General features: G+C 42.4%; 1 protein-coding gene across 1 annotated transcript; it reads right to left on the bottom strand.

Moving 5' to 3' along the window:
* Window positions 1-4,854: 4,854 nt before the first annotated feature.
* Window positions 4,855-15,979, bottom strand: LOC125741744 (protein kinase C beta type-like). The gene is made up of 6 exons (XM_049013039.1): window positions 15,653-15,979; window positions 15,313-15,344; window positions 12,363-12,445; window positions 8,670-8,781; window positions 7,112-7,233; window positions 4,855-5,510 (listed from the first exon to the last, which is right to left on the bottom strand). Exons 1-5 carry the CDS (start codon window positions 15,823-15,825, stop codon window positions 7,139-7,141), a joined length of 495 nt encoding a protein of 164 aa, XP_048868996.1. The 5' UTR covers window positions 15,826-15,979; the 3' UTR covers window positions 4,855-5,510; window positions 7,112-7,138.
* Window positions 15,980-17,041: the final 1,062 nt, after the last annotated feature.

Below are 17,041 nucleotides of genomic sequence, written 5' to 3'. Positions count from 1 at the left end.
GGCATCGTTTGACAATTCAGAAATGAGAACAGGAACAGTAACTGGAGCCTCTGTGGTGTACTTGCACTTGTGATACATTACAATAAACTATAAATGATGATATACACACTAATATTTAACAATATATGCTCTATACACACACACACACTCACACGCACACCACATGTTGGAAGAAGTCATTTATTTAGTCATGAGCAAAAATCATCAAAATGGTGTTTCAGAACAATGCAGACTCAAAACACAAACACAATTTGTTGACGACCACAGCATATTCCACAGCATCTACATCAACCATTGATCACAAACTGAGAAGACATAAGAGGAGTATGAAACAAATATATCGGGTTCCATTTCAGAGTAATTTTGATCATGTACCACTGTAATGCATGGCCCTCTACTTTTTCATTGTATTAAATACATATTTCTTCTACAGCACTGTAACTTTGTTATGTCTTGTCCTCCAGAATACTTGAGCTTGATGCGAATGCTGATAGGGATGAATACATCTACATTGATGAGGCTGGATTCAATTTGGCCAAAAGGCGCTGCAGGGGCAGCAACATCATAGGACAGAGAGCTACAGTGGATGTCCCTGGCCAAAGAGGAGGAAATGCAACAATATTTGCTGCACATCAGTCTACAAGGGGCGGTCCATCGGGGTGGTCCATTGGAGCGGTATATCGGGGCGGTCCATCGGGGTGGTCCATTGGAGCGGTATATCGGGGCGGTCCATCGGGGTGGTCCATTGGAGCGGTATATCGGGGTGATCCATTGGAGCGGTATATCGGGGCGGTCCATCGGGGTGGTCCATTGGAGCGGTATATCGGGGTGGTCCATCGGGGTGGTCCATTGGAGCTGTATATCGGGGTGGTCCATTGGAGCTGTATATCGGGGTGGTCCATCGCCATGTCACAACTGGTCCTTACAACACACAACTTGTGGAATTCCTCAACAGACTATATGACGTTTTGTTCCCACCCCCACAAAGGCAGCACAGGACTCCTGCTAACACTATTTACACTGTCATATGGGGTAATGTTGCTCACCATTCAGGGGTCATTCAAGAATGGTTAGATTCCCACCTACATATTCAAATGATTTTCCTTCCACTATATTCCACCATCCTTAATCTGAGAATTTTTTTTCCCAGCTGGCGATGGTGGGTGTATGATCAGAATCCATGTAAGCAAGCGAGTCCTCTTGAGGCAATGCCTGCAGCCAGTAGTGATATCACCGCAGAGTCTTGTCAAGGATGATCCATCATTCTTGACGTTATTTCCCAAGTTGTTTATCCAGAAAGAATATTCATTGTGATGTTGAAACCGTGTGGCATAATCCACATGACATGCAGGATGTTGGCTGAGGTGTCTGCCTCAGGCACAATCCACATAACGTTAAAATGGTGATATATAAGTGGGCTTCAGTGTGTGTGTGTGTGTGTGTGTGTGTAAGAGAGCGAGGAGAAAGACGTGTGGTCGCCTCTAACTAAACCCCCCCCCGGAATTCTAATATTCGGGGACCTGTGAATCATCACGTATAATACAGATTATGTCGTATAAGCAATATGACCGTTTTATGTACTTACCCAGCAATCATGTATTACCAGCAACTTAAATAATTTTAATTACCTTTAGAATCCTCGAAAAGGCATGCGATGTTTTCGCATATATGGCCTGTTTACCTCAACATTTTCGTAGAAAGACATTATAATGACAGAGAAAGTCTAACTATAAAGTAGTGGGTGATGTCATAATTTCAAATCAGCATGCGACAGGGGGAACGTGGGGGAACTGACCGCAACCTGAGCGAAGAAATTTGCCAGCGTTTATTAGCGGTATGACATCGCTTTTTATACTGGAAACTGAAAGATATGGAGAGCAAGATGGGGTAGGTGAAGAGAAGCATTCCAATATACATCATGAGATGTCAAATACTTCTATTTTACATTGCCAGCTGCTACATGAAGATTGGTGGTGAGTGGCGCAGTAGGCTAAGTATGCCTGTGATCAAAACATCGTTGGTTTGAGTCCAGGTCTCCACAGAACAGTTAAATGTCTCTTGGCCCTTGAGCAAGGCCCCCAGCTCCAGGGGCACCATATCTTGGTTGACTCTATGCTGTGACCCCCACCCCAAGCAATGTCCTTGGGCAAATAAAAAGCATTTATCTATTTCACAATATTAGCTACTATAAATACATTGGCATGCTTTCTAGTTCTCCAGTTTCCAAGTACACGGAGTGTTTTACCAAATGTACTCTGCCCATCTAATTTATTGAGCAGATGTGTGTTTGCAGTTGATGCCTATGTGGTTAATTGGAGTTGCTAAATTGCCCATAGGTGTGCAGGTGTGCATGTGTGAATGACTGGTGTGTGAGTGTGCCCTGCGATGGGCTGGCCCCCCATCCTGGGCTGTTCCCTGCCTCGTGCCCATTGCTTCCGGGATAGGCTCCGGACCCCCCGCGACCCAAAAGATAAGCGGTTTGAAAAATGGATGGATGGATAAAATGAAATTCACAGGTAACGAATCCCAAACAGAGACTCAGCAGCTTTTTTTTGACTGTACAAATCTTCATGGGTTTGGAGATGGCCCTTATGTCAGTCTATATAGGTTATCTAATTACAAAACGCTTGCATGGTTGCACATCAGTGTTTGCTTATGGGAATGGTACTGTTTACCATATTGATGCTAAATGTTCCACATAGGTTCATGCCATACATAAAAAGTGAATAACTGGATAGACACTGTACCAGAAACTTACTACAGGTGTTAAGTTAATGTTAATTTTTCTGAGGTTGGGTTCCAGGGTGTGGTCACGGAGGCAGCAGTCCAAGCTATGATGCCCGGACCTCCCTCTCACCAGTCACCTCCTTCAGCTCCTCCAGGGGAATACCAAGACATTCCCAGGCCAGCTGAGACATATAATCTCTCCTGCGTGTCCTGGGTCTGCCCCGGGGCCTCCTCCTGGTTGGACATGCCTGAAACACCTCCCAAGGGAGTAGTCCAGGAGGCATCCTAGATAGATGCAGTAGATTTGCAGCAAGCTAGCAAACCGAATAAGCTGGAAAACACTAAAAAACATGGCAAGTGGATTTCAGTATTTTCTGTTGTTACAGTTATGTTGGGTTTGTAACAACTGACTTCATTAGTATCACATTCCATTGTACAGGATGTTCCTCAATGGATGGAGTCTGTGGACTGTGGTATGTTCATGTTGATAAGATCGACCACCCTGAATTGTTGGGTGTAACACTTGTGACATAGTGAAAGCATTGAAGTTTTTGTCCACCTCCCCTCCCCTTTATCAGTATGCACTCTGCATGGCCTAGGGGGAGCCATTGCACTTTACTGCCATTAGTACCTCACTAGGAAGATACTCTTTGCAACGCTGTAGAATGCTGCATAGTCTTCTGTATGATGAAAAGTGTCCTGGGTGAAGATCAGCAAGGATGCTGAAACTGCCAGGGCTTCCTGGGAACAGGACAGTGAAATGCTGCTTCATCACATAATCACACAAGAAGAAGCAGAGGCTCACTTTCTTCTATGTTGTTAAATAAGGTTCTTTTGGTCGTGATTTTGTATTTGTAATGGTGTGGGTGTGTATGTGCGTACTTATGTGTGCGTATAATATATACATATTGGACGGTGACCTCTATCATGTTGTAAATCGCGACATTCTACGAATTTAGGATGTCTTTGAAAGACACGGTTCATCTGTGTGGTTCAAGATGTACTGGAAGCAAAAAACAGATGCCTGTGTACCTTGAGGATGATGAGCAAACAGATAGTTCGTGCCTGCACCTCAACTCCGTCCTGGACAATACATGCCCAACTTTCCCTGGAGATAAAATAAAGTTCATCATGGATGTTCTTTTCACTGAGGTAAGCTTGTGGAACGAATAATTTGTTTTTTCTGTTTATATGTCATGAACATTACAAAATGCACGATGGACCGAGGTATATATTTTTATATTTAAGCCACAACATGTGCTCTTGCGAATTTACATGGTCTGACAGAAGAGGTGAGGGCCTCCGGGGACCAACTTACCACAAAGGGTAAAATGTGTCATGTATGTTACATGCAAGCACATTCCTGCAGAATTCACAAAAGCTAGAACATTAAATGGTGTTTTTCACTGAGCTGGAGGAATTTCTTTTCTACGTTCTTTTCTTTTTGAAGTTTATCTGTAAGATCCGCAACACAACGAAGAAATTAAATATTATGTTTCACTCCTCAGGATTTAGATCTGTAATCTCCAGTTCAAGGCTCTCCATTACAACTCAATAGCCATTTTGTCTGATAGTATTATTGGATTTTTCTGTGCTATAGTTTATGTTTATATTTAATCACTGTGTGCTGTACAAATTATGAATAAGTTTTTCCTTGGGATGATAGCAACATTCCTACATAAAAATGAGTTACAAAATATGTCCAGATACAGGGATTTTCAGTACCCGAGGTCACACATGGGCCATTTTATATCTGGGGGATATAAAGTCAACAAGAGTCCCGAGGGTCTATGCATAATGCTGCACTTGAGCTACACAAAATGAGTTTACATTAGTCACAGGAACAATCTTAGCCGGTCATAAACGCGTCGTTATCTGGAAGTGAACTGTCAGTTAAAACCCCTTGTTTGTGGTCTGTGCAATAGTGCAAAATGGCTCCACTTTGTCACCTACAGTTAGGCTGACATGTGCTTAACTGAAATTATATCTACTCCAGACCCCCCGCGACCCGGTAGGAAAAGCGGTTTGGAAAGGATGGATGGATGGAAATTACATCTATTGAAAAGAAAGACTTCTTATCCAAAACCATGTTAATATGAAGGAGAAAAAAACATTTTAGTCATATGGTCATAATGAAATTAAGGCTGTATTTCAGGCTGTATTTCAACTTACAAGATACAAGTGTGTGACTGATTATACATTACATTGTAAGAGGTATGAATTAAAAAAATCCACATGAACACCGAAATCATAACTGATTGACAGTAAACCAGTAATAGCAATGGCTGTTAAAGTACTGTGTCAAGAACAAGATAGACATTGAAATAGTGAAATAGACTCTTAACCCTTTCCATTAATATTTAGCATCGTCTTAGAGAAATTAGTTAGACATTATACAGCAGTAGTATAACCTACATAGTAAGACCTACTTTCCTTTAAGCAATCATTCCTTAACGGTACAACGTTATCTAAAACATCAGCATTAATTGGCAGAGGGTGTAGTATTCCCATACATGTTATTTAAGAAAAATGTAAAAAATTAAACTGTAAAAATTACAGGTTTTTTTGCACATTAATCGATTAAAATGTAGCAGATAGATTTTTGCTGTCATATAGGATGGAAAGAAAACGCTGCTGGCACCGCAGGGGTCTTCCGGTCTGTCAGTGGATGTGCGACACTATTGGGGGGGGCTTCACTTCCATCGTCAGCTGTGGTTTGTATTTATTCCCCCACTAGGCAGTAGCAGAAACTTACCATTCTGTCCTCAATTACTATGCGAGACCTAGGAAGGTAAACAGTGTGAATTACAAATAAAAAGATATTTCAAAGAACTACAGAGGAAAGTGCTACGTGAATTTCACACCTCTCTATAGCACCATGAAAAACACAAAGCCAGCTTTTCGATGCCCAGCACTGAATTTAAAATAGGTGTTATGTACAATATTCATTCAGGTTACATTCCGGTATATTCACGGTTCATACGCTACTTTGTCAAGAGATAATAAAATAGCCACAACTCACGCGTGAGTTTGACAATAAAAGCCACTACGTGTAAAAAATGTGAATGTTTTTCAGGACTGAAAAACACCAATTCTTTCCAATCATAATAATCTCAACCTTAATCGTTTATTTAAAGCCACTGTCATCAATTATTAGAAGCCAAAATCTAACAGAACGTGTGTTTAAAGCGCTTTAGCTAAAGTGAAAATGTATAGGTATGTATGTTTTCATGCATATTGATAAAAATCTTACAAGCTGGTCCTTACATTCTGTTACTTGACACTAAACAGTGTAAAATCCCCCTATTTATATAACCAAACTTCCTACCCCTTCATGTTTCTCCAGCCAGCCCATCTTGTCATAGGCTCCGCCTACATGGGGGGGGAGCTTGCTCATACCTCCCACGGCGCGTGCGCCGACTGCCACCTGCTTTTCATTTCACGCGCCAAATTGAGCTGTCTCGTTTAGGGCGGAATGGCCAGAGCCACGCACACAGCCAGACGCCAGCATGAGGCCCTACGACAGGCCGAAACGCTTATTCCGTCGTCCATGTCGTCACAGCCCACTCATCTGTGGCGGGTGCTTCCAACGATAAGCCGCTAGAACACCCCCACAAATTCACATTTAGCTTTAAACTGTTTCCGTAAGTCTCAGCACCCCACTTTTAATTCAGTTCCATTAAAGTGGACCCAGAAATGAAAGAGTCTATGCAAAAACGCATCCTGCAATGCTACGTCGGTTTCCTGCAGAAACAGGTGTAAGCGGGGGCTAAAACTAAAACCGGCCCAAGGCTCATCCTAACTGAGCTTGCCAAAGACCGAGCTAGAGTGAGGGGGTGCAATAAAGTGAATATTATCTATGTGTCTATCAGGGCTAATACTAATATTATCTATGCATCCAGTCACTATCCAGCTGGCTATTCTAGACAGGACCTGCAGCCTCTCATATGCAGCACAGGCCACAAGGCTGGGTACAGTGTGTTCAGGACATAATCCTAATGCCAGCAATGACAACCCTAACCCCTACCCAGCCCTAACCCTAACCATAAGTAACCAAACAAAATTTTTTGGTTTTTTTGGTTTTTGATTGCAGTGACAGATGTTTATAAAATTGAGTTTCCCCTTGTGGGAACCAAAAAAATGGTCCTCACATCACCAAACTAACAGGTTTTTATCATATAATTTTATCAAATGTCCCCTACATTTGGTCTCCACAACGTAATATAAAGATCGATCGATGGATCCCTAACTTGGTTCCCCCCTAAGGCTTTGCGCTGGACTATTCCAAGGCAACATCAATTTAGGATGTGCGCGCTCCTTCGGTATCTGACAGGTGATCACATGTGTGCCCACTGCAGCACAGGGCGCCACCGCGGCCACTCACCGGAGACGTGCAGCATGCTGTTCTTGATCAAGACACCGTTCGCTCCCTCCGCTCCGGGTGGTCTATGCCACAGAGACTGGGCACATTGCCCACGCAGCGTTTGTGAATGTTCATCATGCAATCTGTGGGGGGTGGCGGGTGAGTGGGGAAACAGCACACTGTTAGCCTGGGCCTCACCGCGAAGACTGGCCTGGCACTAGGTCAACTAACAGGGCAAACCTTCATAAATGATACAAAAACACTCACATTGAAAAACACCTCAGACCTAAGCAGCTCATGCCTGGCTACTTCCCTGGCAACCCCAAAGCACAGCCTTGGCACTTGCTTGCTCAAGGTGACACGTGTGAGACACTCTCAAAGCAAACCTTCACCATCACCCATCATGTGAGTAACCCCCACACAAGCACCTAAGTGAGGAGGGAGCCCTATGCACAGCCCCCGAACGGGACCAGCCCCCCTGGGCCAAGCGAGAGGCAGACTACTTACCCCTTGCCTACCTTGGATACTCATAACAAGCTATACAGCAAAACCATCAACGTGAAATTCAATCCAGATAATTAAAACCTCCAGCGGTGCAGGAAGTCATAAAAGAGCCGTATCCTTTTACAGGTTGGGGAGGGCCTGGAATACAGAGTATCTCTGGGGGGTATAAAGTCAACAAGGGACTATAGTAATGTACAGCAGACACAACAGTATTAGCATTACAGCAGTACCAGTGACAGGGACAAGACCACCACCAGTACATTCACTGGCACCTTCACAGAAAACACCTCAGACTGCTGCCTTACACAAACATCCATGCATTTTTGACGGGATTATAATTAATCTCATTGATCTGCAAGGTGACACACACCTGTGGGAGGTGGGGCAGCTATTTCCAGAAGGAATGCTCACTGGAGAACTGGTGAGAGCCTCCAAAGCGACCAGTTAAGATGGAGGACGGTTAGGCAGGCAGACTGGGGGAGGCTGCCTGGGAGTCCGTCCAGGACACTGGTGTTAATTACTCATCCTAACTACAAGAACGCTTCTCACACGGCAACCATTTCCAGCGAAGTGTGTAAAATATAGCGGCTAAGCCGAACTGCAGCGCAAAATAGCAACATGCCAATTATTTTCGTCTCTTAACCACGGGCTGACGGCTGGATTCCGGCCCCCTCCGATATACTCAGTCTTGCTGCCTCACTGTAAAAACCCTACTCATGTTATTAAATCAAAATATTGCACAAACTCATCATTTCCATAGCACGCCAGTCAGTGACACGCTAGTATAAATGCAGGATGTCATTTGAGGACTCGCGTCATAGGAAATGAACTCTGCAGACAATGTCAGGGTACCAGAAACCCAAGTCCCAAGCACTAAATACGAGTTCTCAGGGGTTATCATAAATGTGCCGAAGATGTTATATGAAGCTATGAATCGGAACCACCTTCCATTAGTGCAGTAGCTGTACAGTCTATTAGCTAAACACACTGTTCATTTAAGGTTTTGACTGTAAGGCACGTCTGAGCCTGTGATGATCTTATTCTGTATTGCATTTTCACAAAAGGTGATACATACTTTCACATTTCATTCCCTGGCGGATGAGACCGTAGAGCAGTGATCCACAGTGATTGCAGAAGGAGGGCCAGTGGTACGTATGCACCTCAAACTTGTGCTTGCTCTCGGGGTCCTGAAAGAGATCGAAACAATGTGTGACCTCGAGTCTTAGCAAGAACAGTAGAAGTTATTGTTATATATAGTTAGACAGGTCATTTTACACAGTGAGCCAACTCCAGCCAAGCACGTCATAAGCATACAGGAAAGAGACAGATTCTCGCACCTAAAGAGAGGCTGAAGTGGTTCTCGGTCAGAATACCATTCCCTAATTTTATGATGGTAGTTAAGTGTTTCTTGCAACAAATATTCCAGAATAAAATTGCTTTTTGTAAAAAAAAAAAAAAAAAAAAAAAAAAAAAAAAAAAAAAAAAAAAAGATTGAGATCATTTATACAATGTATGTCAAGCAATTATCCTCTTCAGTACAGACGTAAGAACATAAATTTACAAACGAGAGGAGGCCAATCGCCCCAACACCGTTTGGGAAGAATTTAACTTAATAGCCGAGAGTTGGTAGAATCTTATCTAGCTCTGATTTAAAGGAACCCAGGGTTTTAGCTTGCGCTACACTAGCAGGAAGACTATTCCATACTCTAACTACATGCTGTGTAAAGAAGTGTTTTCTCAAATTCAGTTTAAAATGTTCTCCCATTTATTTCGCAACAATTGCCCTAAGGCACTTGACAAGTGTATGTGGCAATCCATTACTTTATTAAACACTCATCACTAACATACAGTTACACAATCTTATGCAACAAACAGTACCAGAATGGCTGTACGGAAGAGGTTAGGGACATTCCACTTGGCACCATCATAGGACGCCATCGTTTTTACACGTCAGTTTGGCACATTTCACTTTGCCAATCACCAGGGCTGTCACTTTTTACCTAATATTCAAACATTTCTTCGAACATGACATGAACATTTCATATTAGAACCATTACTCAAATTTTAAAGTGTCACTGTAGCCTATAAGTGCATTAGACCATTTTTTAGTAATTTTGTTTGCCATCTATGGAGCCCCTAAGAGGTCAGGGAGGGAAATTATTTTGTGTTCCCTCACAATACTATTGTGATTCCACTACACTTGCCCACTTGCTATTTGCTGCAATGTGACGGCAAGGATAAACCTAAATAATACATGTCTTGTAAAGTGTGCTTTAAGTATTAAACTATGGGAAACAATGTACATCATATTACTTTAAAATGATATGTTTTTATACATATCTATTAATAATTGCACCATTCACTGCCAGTGACTAAGCAAGACAGCAGGGTTATTGAATGTGAAGTGCGTGTACACAAACAATGCAATATAATAAAAACACTGAAGGATATTACAGCCAGAAAACTGCATTTAAAGGTAATTTTACTGCGATTTTGGAGTTAAGGTTAAAACTCCGGCTATAATATCTTCCAACAAATGCAAACAACATCCCTTGGTTTTCCAGATGGCCAGAAGTCACGCGGATCTCCTGCTCCTGCCCATTTCTTGTGCATTCAACACATCAACTAAGGCTACTGAATGTTGGCTTACCATCTAATATACCCCAGACCTTGATATGTGCTTGATAAGACTGTCTACATTACTCACATCATGAGGGGGTGGTCATAATGTTTCTGCTCATCGGTGTATATGTTGTTCAGCGCAGAGATCTTACACTTAGTAGGCAGAATTTGAGCTTTATATATATATATATATATATATATGAATGATCATTTTAAGAGATGACAATACAAGGCTCCCTCAGCATGTGCTTACATAAAATTAAGCTCACAGTGCAATAAACACAATGGGAATGCATCATATGACACTGTACAGCATTAATCAGGGGCAGAGACACGGTCTCAGGAAGGAAGTGAATTCTAGGGGAATGAAAAAGAGGACCTGAGATTCTCTCCCCTGCTAGTATCACACTATTTGCCGAGAATTTTAACACTGGCTATTACATTAGCCATGCTGCTCACACACCCAGTCTATTCAAGGGTCATCCAAAGGAACAGATCGAATAGCCAATCCAATTAACCAGGAAAACATTGTTATGTAAGCTGCAGAAAACTGCCAGAGATTAAATCAAAATGAATGGCAGATCCAACAATTCAGTCTATGAAGTACAAAGAAGCGGTCATTTTCTTTTTTTTTTTGGGGGGGGGGGGGGGGGGTTGGGGCGGTCATGGGCAGAAACAACACACAATGAAAGTACTGATGGTTTCACAGTGCCAACATTTCAGGCGCCTGACATTAGCTGGAATTTCAAGTTGCTAAGGCCTCCCTTGGCAGAAGCACAATCCGGAAATAGCTCCTTGCGGTCACACACTGCACACTTCATGGCGCCATCTCATGTCCAAGAAGATCCCCCACAGCTTACAGAAATCTGGAATGTCGCTGTACTCAGTGCTAAGATACGGAATTGGGAAGGTCCCTCAGTCGCACAGTGAATCGTGTGGGAAATTAAGATTCAGAAGCTTTGAAAGTTTGCAGGTATTTGCTGGTCATGCTGCTGCGATGAGGGAACTTCACTGAAAATGCCATTGCACTGCAAATTAAAGCCGTCCCGGCAGACGCTGAACTTAGGATGGTCCGATCTATCTCCCTTGATGTGTAACTGGGATGGCCTGGTGTAACTGGGAAGTATAGGTCCCCAAAGCTGCTTCAGAACTGAGCCGACTTTGAGACTCAAGGATGGCACGCTGGCGCAGTGGGTAGCACAGCTCCTGAATTGGAGGTTTAAGTCACACCTCCATTGTGTGTGTTTGGTGGCTGCATGTTCCCCCTGTATTGCACAGGCTACCTCTCACAGACCTAAGGCATGCTGTAAGGCTATAATTTTTATGCTACTAAAGCTGCCCCGATTGTCTCTAACTTTAAGAGCAAACACTGGAGAATGACAGCACCTTAAAGCACAGCTGCCATCTACCTGCTCATTTGTGTATGAACGACAGATACAGAACGACAGATGGACCCACTCTGCGAGGCCACGGGAAAAAGCTACACTTTATAGCTACGTCTGAGTCGAGCAGTGTTCTACAGACAGCGGAGCATGCAGCACTGAACGTTCTAGAAAGACTACCAACAGCTGGAAATATAATGAATGTTTTAGTTACCAATCTATCGACAATTTAATTTTTATTTATGAATAGTTTTTAAGGCACATGACATTTCTATATTTTGAATAAAACAGGTCCCTAAATTATCTGCAAGGGACTGAACACTGTAAACAGATTTTTAGCAACTGCTAATGTAGGTTGTGATGATAAACAACAGTTCCTCACTCATCAGTCACTGTCATGAAATCCTCACTCATGACCAGCTAAAATGGATACATTCCTTAATCAAAATCATCTTTGGGTCCAACTTCCTGATAGCAAGAAGATTTATTTATGTATTATTTCATTATATGATACACACCCTGGAAAAAAACAGGAATATGGACTTTCACCTGAGTCATTATTTCCTTTTCAAATGAACTTTATAATTAATCATAGAGAATTTTACTGTCCTAAATAATGGTACTTCCTCTTTTCACAATGTCTGACTTATTCTGTGTTTGCTACAGATCTCAAGGCTTAAACAATTATTCTAGATCTTTCCTCGTGAACCGACCCAGAGGAATTAATTCTCTATTAGCATTAGGGTGGCCAGTGTTGTACTCACATCTGAGGCAGGATCCTTATCTACTCCAGGACAGGAGAAGGAGACAAATTCATGGCAGCGCTTGTGCACCACAAAGCGGCATTCTGTAAAAACAGGAGAGAAAAGTAATTGTCAGTTAACGAAGGAACAATGGGCCATGTGTGCCGGGAGGGGGGCTATCAGCAAAAACAGCAAGAGGAACAGGTCAGAATCAAAATGGCAATTCTTCAAGCCAACCAGGACAAGACAAATCCATACGCCAGAAATCAGGGGAGCCATTTACAGAGACGAGATTAAAAGTTTATGTTCAACAGCCATTTTGGTAGGGACAAAGCAGAGTGAAAAATAACCTAAGAAGTAGAGGCTGAGATCTGTAGATGGCACCACACACACACACACACACACACACGCACAATTACTGTAAACATAACTACTATTGCGATTATTTAACAGGCAAAAACAAAAAACACAGATGCAAGATCTGCTGTAATGGAATCAGTATTAAGGACATATTAAGCGTTTTTACGATGTACCAGATTAAATGCATCTCATGAATCCATTGGGCAAGCAAAAAAAAAAAAAAAAAAAAAAGAGCAGAATGGAGCTTTCGTCATTCTCCTCGTTCTTCCACTACAAGCACGCGATGGCAAGCAGGTGCTGTTTGGAGCGTGATGACTAATCTGGAGGCGAAGGCACGTCGTGATTCCTGTACGCAGTACGCACTGGCTTATAGGAATAACTAACCCCACGAGAGAGAGGACAGAACCATAAACAAGAGAGCCACCAGATCAGAAATAAACCCCTACAAAATAAATTCTTAGCCAATAATGAGATTATGTAAAATATCTGATTAACTAATGTAAACTACGTAAACCGAATGCTATTTAAGAAAAGCATTCAACACAAAGCATTAAATACACATGAGAATGATAAAGTAAATGTATAGTCCACAAACATCCCCCTTTCCCCAAATAGGCAGATGTGTCAATATGCATCACCTGAATTATGATTTGGACCATTTCAACTACAAAAGCCAGGGAGGCGGTCAGGGCATCCAAGCATATGTGAAAGTTAGGGCTGGGCATTGCTCAAACTTTTTCAATAGCAGTACCAGAATGCTAGCGTGATTTCGATACCAACCTTGTTGTCCTGAACAATACTTTGTTTCGATACCAATATGTTTTTAAATCAATTTCAACAACAAGAAAAATACATTAAAAATTATAACGCAAACATTTAGGGACAAACATAAGTTTTATTAGTTATTGGTTAGTTACTGGGGGGATCGATCGCAATCATAATAAGACACAGCATTTTATTTATATTTAACATATATAAGATAAGGGGGCGGCATGGTGGTGCAGTGGTTAGCACTGTCGCCTCACACCTCTGGGACCCGGGTTCGAGTCTCCGCCTGGGTCACATGTGTGCGGAGTTTGCATGTTCTCCCCGTGTCGTCGTGGGGTTTCCTCCGGGTACTCCGGTTTCCCCCCACAGTCCAAAAACATGCTGAGGCTGATTGGAGTTGCTGAATTGCCCGTAGGTGTGCATGTGTGGGTGACTGGTGTGTGAGTGTGCCCTGCGATGGGCTGGCCCCCCATCCTGGGTTGTTCCCTGCCTCGTGCCCATTGATTCCGGGATAGGCTCCGGACCCCCCGCGACCCAATAGGATAAGCGGTTTGGTAAATGGATGGATGGATGGATATATAAGATAAGGTAATCCTTTATTAGTCCCACGAGTGGGAAATTTGCATCGTCACGGCAGAAAATGCACAGTACTAGATAAGAGCAGCTAAAATCGAAAACTATAGAATAAAAACTATACCAACAGTACAGTATAAAAAGTACATTGTATGCCTCTTGTGTTGGCATACAGCAAGTCCAGTGTTTTATTGTCTCTGATGGAGCATGTCACATACTGGGTGAAGGTGAGCAGTGTGAAGTCAAGTGATGCATGATTAAAGTAACCCGTTCACTAAGGACTGCCGCGATTAGTCGACGTAGTCGATGACGTAGACGCTGAAAACTGATATCTTATATTTTAAACTGACGCGTCGTTTCTATTATCATTTAAATGAAATTACCATTAAGATTTCTAAAACGCTTCAGTTCATTATAACAAATGTTTTCTTTTAATATCACTACATAATCATGGGAGTAGTTCAAATGATCACAAAACAAAAAGGCGGTTTTACACTGTGCAAAGTTCAATGGCATATTACATGGGCACGAGCACCAAGTACGAGCAACTGAACGGGAAACGCCCTGGCGCTATTCTTAGGACGTTAAGGCTAGCCATTTGTCTTAAAAACACAGAGGAATTTGAATAATATGAATACCAAATATGACGCGCACTGGCATCAGTGTAAAGAAACCATTTTAACTGTAATAAAGGGATCTTTCTACAAATTCATTACAAGGTCACTGACAGGGACTTTGTACTTCTATTGAAGACCATAGTTAAACATTGTTGTCACCCTCTGACATACTAAGTTTACAGAGGTTTTGGACTTTCGGTCAGAAGCAGTAAACACACCCACGCAGCACCCGCAATGAACGCAAAATGCACACAGCCATAGAAGAATGAGAAAAGGGTGACAGTGATGTGGCATTGAATACTATCTTAAGAAGGTAGTTGATTTAATACACATGGGGATTTCATTACAGTGTCAAGTGAGGTACCAAATGTTGAAGTTGCTTGCTTGTACATCGTGCTTATACTACAGTAAACATTCTCCACAAGCGTTTGGAATACCATTACATTCCCAGTCAACCAAAGTTAATATCTCAATTTTGGCTCAAGTTATTTGCCACTCATGAGTTACGATAGTGCTGGTACGATGTTAAATGAACCCCATACATTTATCAATCGAAAGACAGCAATTTGTGAAAACGATTGCTTTTAAGTGGCGACCACTTTGAAAACAAATTGTTAAGTAACGCTGCATTGAGAAGGCGTACTTTCCCTTACCTTCACACTGGTATCCTTGTTTTCCGAATCCCCTGAAATAACAAACAAAAACAGATTCAATTTATCCTGATAAATGCACTAACATCACATCAAATACTGATATGTATCTCCATTTCAATCTGAAAAACAGATGCTCAACCCACTACATTAATTTGCTTGGTTTCAATGTACCAAAATCAACACAAGCGCACATTAATTACACAAGCTGGTTATGTAGCCTAGTTGTTATATATTAGCGAAATTAACAACAGACAGATGTTTATTAAAGGCTACATACCAACAAGTTAAGTGGCTTAACGCTTTGCCCGAAGGCAAGCACAGAGTCAGGACGGCTCCTCACCAGATAAAGTCCGTGCAGTGGCTGCAGAAGGTCGGCTGTTTCAACAAACGGGCGACAAACTTGTGATTGTTTACTTCATGGACTTTCTTCTGCCTCAGTGTGTCTTGCCTGGCAAAACCTCTCATATTCTCAGCACCGTCGCCTTCGTTGCCCGGTTGCATAGAGTCAGCCATTTTGATCACGGAAGTGTTATAAGCAGAAGTTTTGCTTTTTTTGTATGCGTGTTGAGTTTCGCACGTCTGTCCGTGGAGGTGCACTGTGGCCGCAGTGCTTCCCTATCGCCGACGCTCCTGGAAATGTTCAGTGCGGTAGGGACGGTTCCATCCCTCCGTCATATATTCTGCAACCCCGCCTCCCTCCCCATCCATCCCTAAATTCTTTCAGTCTTACGGGTATCGCATAACTTTTTTTTTTTTTTTTAATGAAATAATGGCGCTCAGATATAGGAAGCAATCCCTAGAATCCCTGTCGGTGGTGTTGGGCGTTCATGGGGAAGCTGCTATTTGAGACATAAGTCTCACCCGGACTAATTCAGTGGTACATTATGTACCGTATGGCCAGATCAGCTAAACTTTCAATGTCAGGATTCCAACGGCAATTGTGAAAAGGACGGTACAAACACAATGTGGGGACAGAAACTTGGATTTTGGACCTGAGTCTGTACTGTAATTATTTTATAGACCCAACACAAGATATCGTTAAATTAGTTAAAAAATAAACGAAATCTCTGCCTTTGCTCTGAATGTTTACAGTTAACATGTTCTCCCCATGTTGCGTGATTTCCTCCAGAGACATAACGATACGCTAATTACTTTGAGGAAATGTAATGAATAAAATAATCTGGTACATAGGTTCATTGACTCTGTTGTGCCTTCATAATAATTCTGTTGAAATGTAGTGCTGTGTAATATATTTACATAAACACCCATACACATGCTTCTACATGTATAGTATCTGTGTCACAATCAGAAATAGGCAAAACCTGTTGCAAAGGTTTCATCACCTTTACAGGAAGTGTTACCATGAATCATACTTTAGGCTGCTCCTTACAGATGGAGGGTGTGTGTCCTGGGGGATCCAGAGCTTTGAGCTTCACTGCTGCTCATGTCCTCTCATGCACTACAAGGAAAAATAAAAATTACAAATACACGTCATTATACTTATTTGGGCAAGAAATTTCAGCTAGGATTTCCGGTTCCGGTTTCCTGCTTAAAATGAATCCCAAAGCCTACATAACATTGAGAAAGCAGCTTTGGGTGACACAGAAGGGGCTGGGGCACCACGCTTACAGACACAGAATGGACTGAGGCACCACGCTTACGGACACTGAGAGAACGGGGTGAGGCACAACGCTTACGGACACTGAGAGAACGGGCTGGGGCACCACGC

The sequence above is a fragment of the Brienomyrus brachyistius genome, chromosome 5 (genome assembly GCF_023856365.1).
Source record: "Brienomyrus brachyistius isolate T26 chromosome 5, BBRACH_0.4, whole genome shotgun sequence".
Classification (NCBI taxonomy): domain Eukaryota; kingdom Metazoa; phylum Chordata; class Actinopteri; order Osteoglossiformes; family Mormyridae; genus Brienomyrus; species Brienomyrus brachyistius.
This window is presented reverse-complemented; position numbering and strand designations above follow the sequence as displayed.

Bases quoted from the DNA above. Each gene is read 5' to 3' on its own strand.
- LOC125741744 (XM_049013039.1), bottom strand. From the start codon at position 15,825: ATGGCTGACTCTATGCAACCGGGCAACGAAGGCGACGGTGCTGAGAAT. The intron at 8,782-12,362 runs GTGAGTACAACA...GATCTCTTTCAG, and splicing joins ATAAGGATCCTGCCTCAGAT to GACCCCGAGAGCAAGCACAA. The intron at 7,234-8,669 runs GTATGTATCACC...CACCCCCCACAG, and splicing joins CCAGGGAATGAAATGTGAAA to ATTGCATGATGAACATTCAC.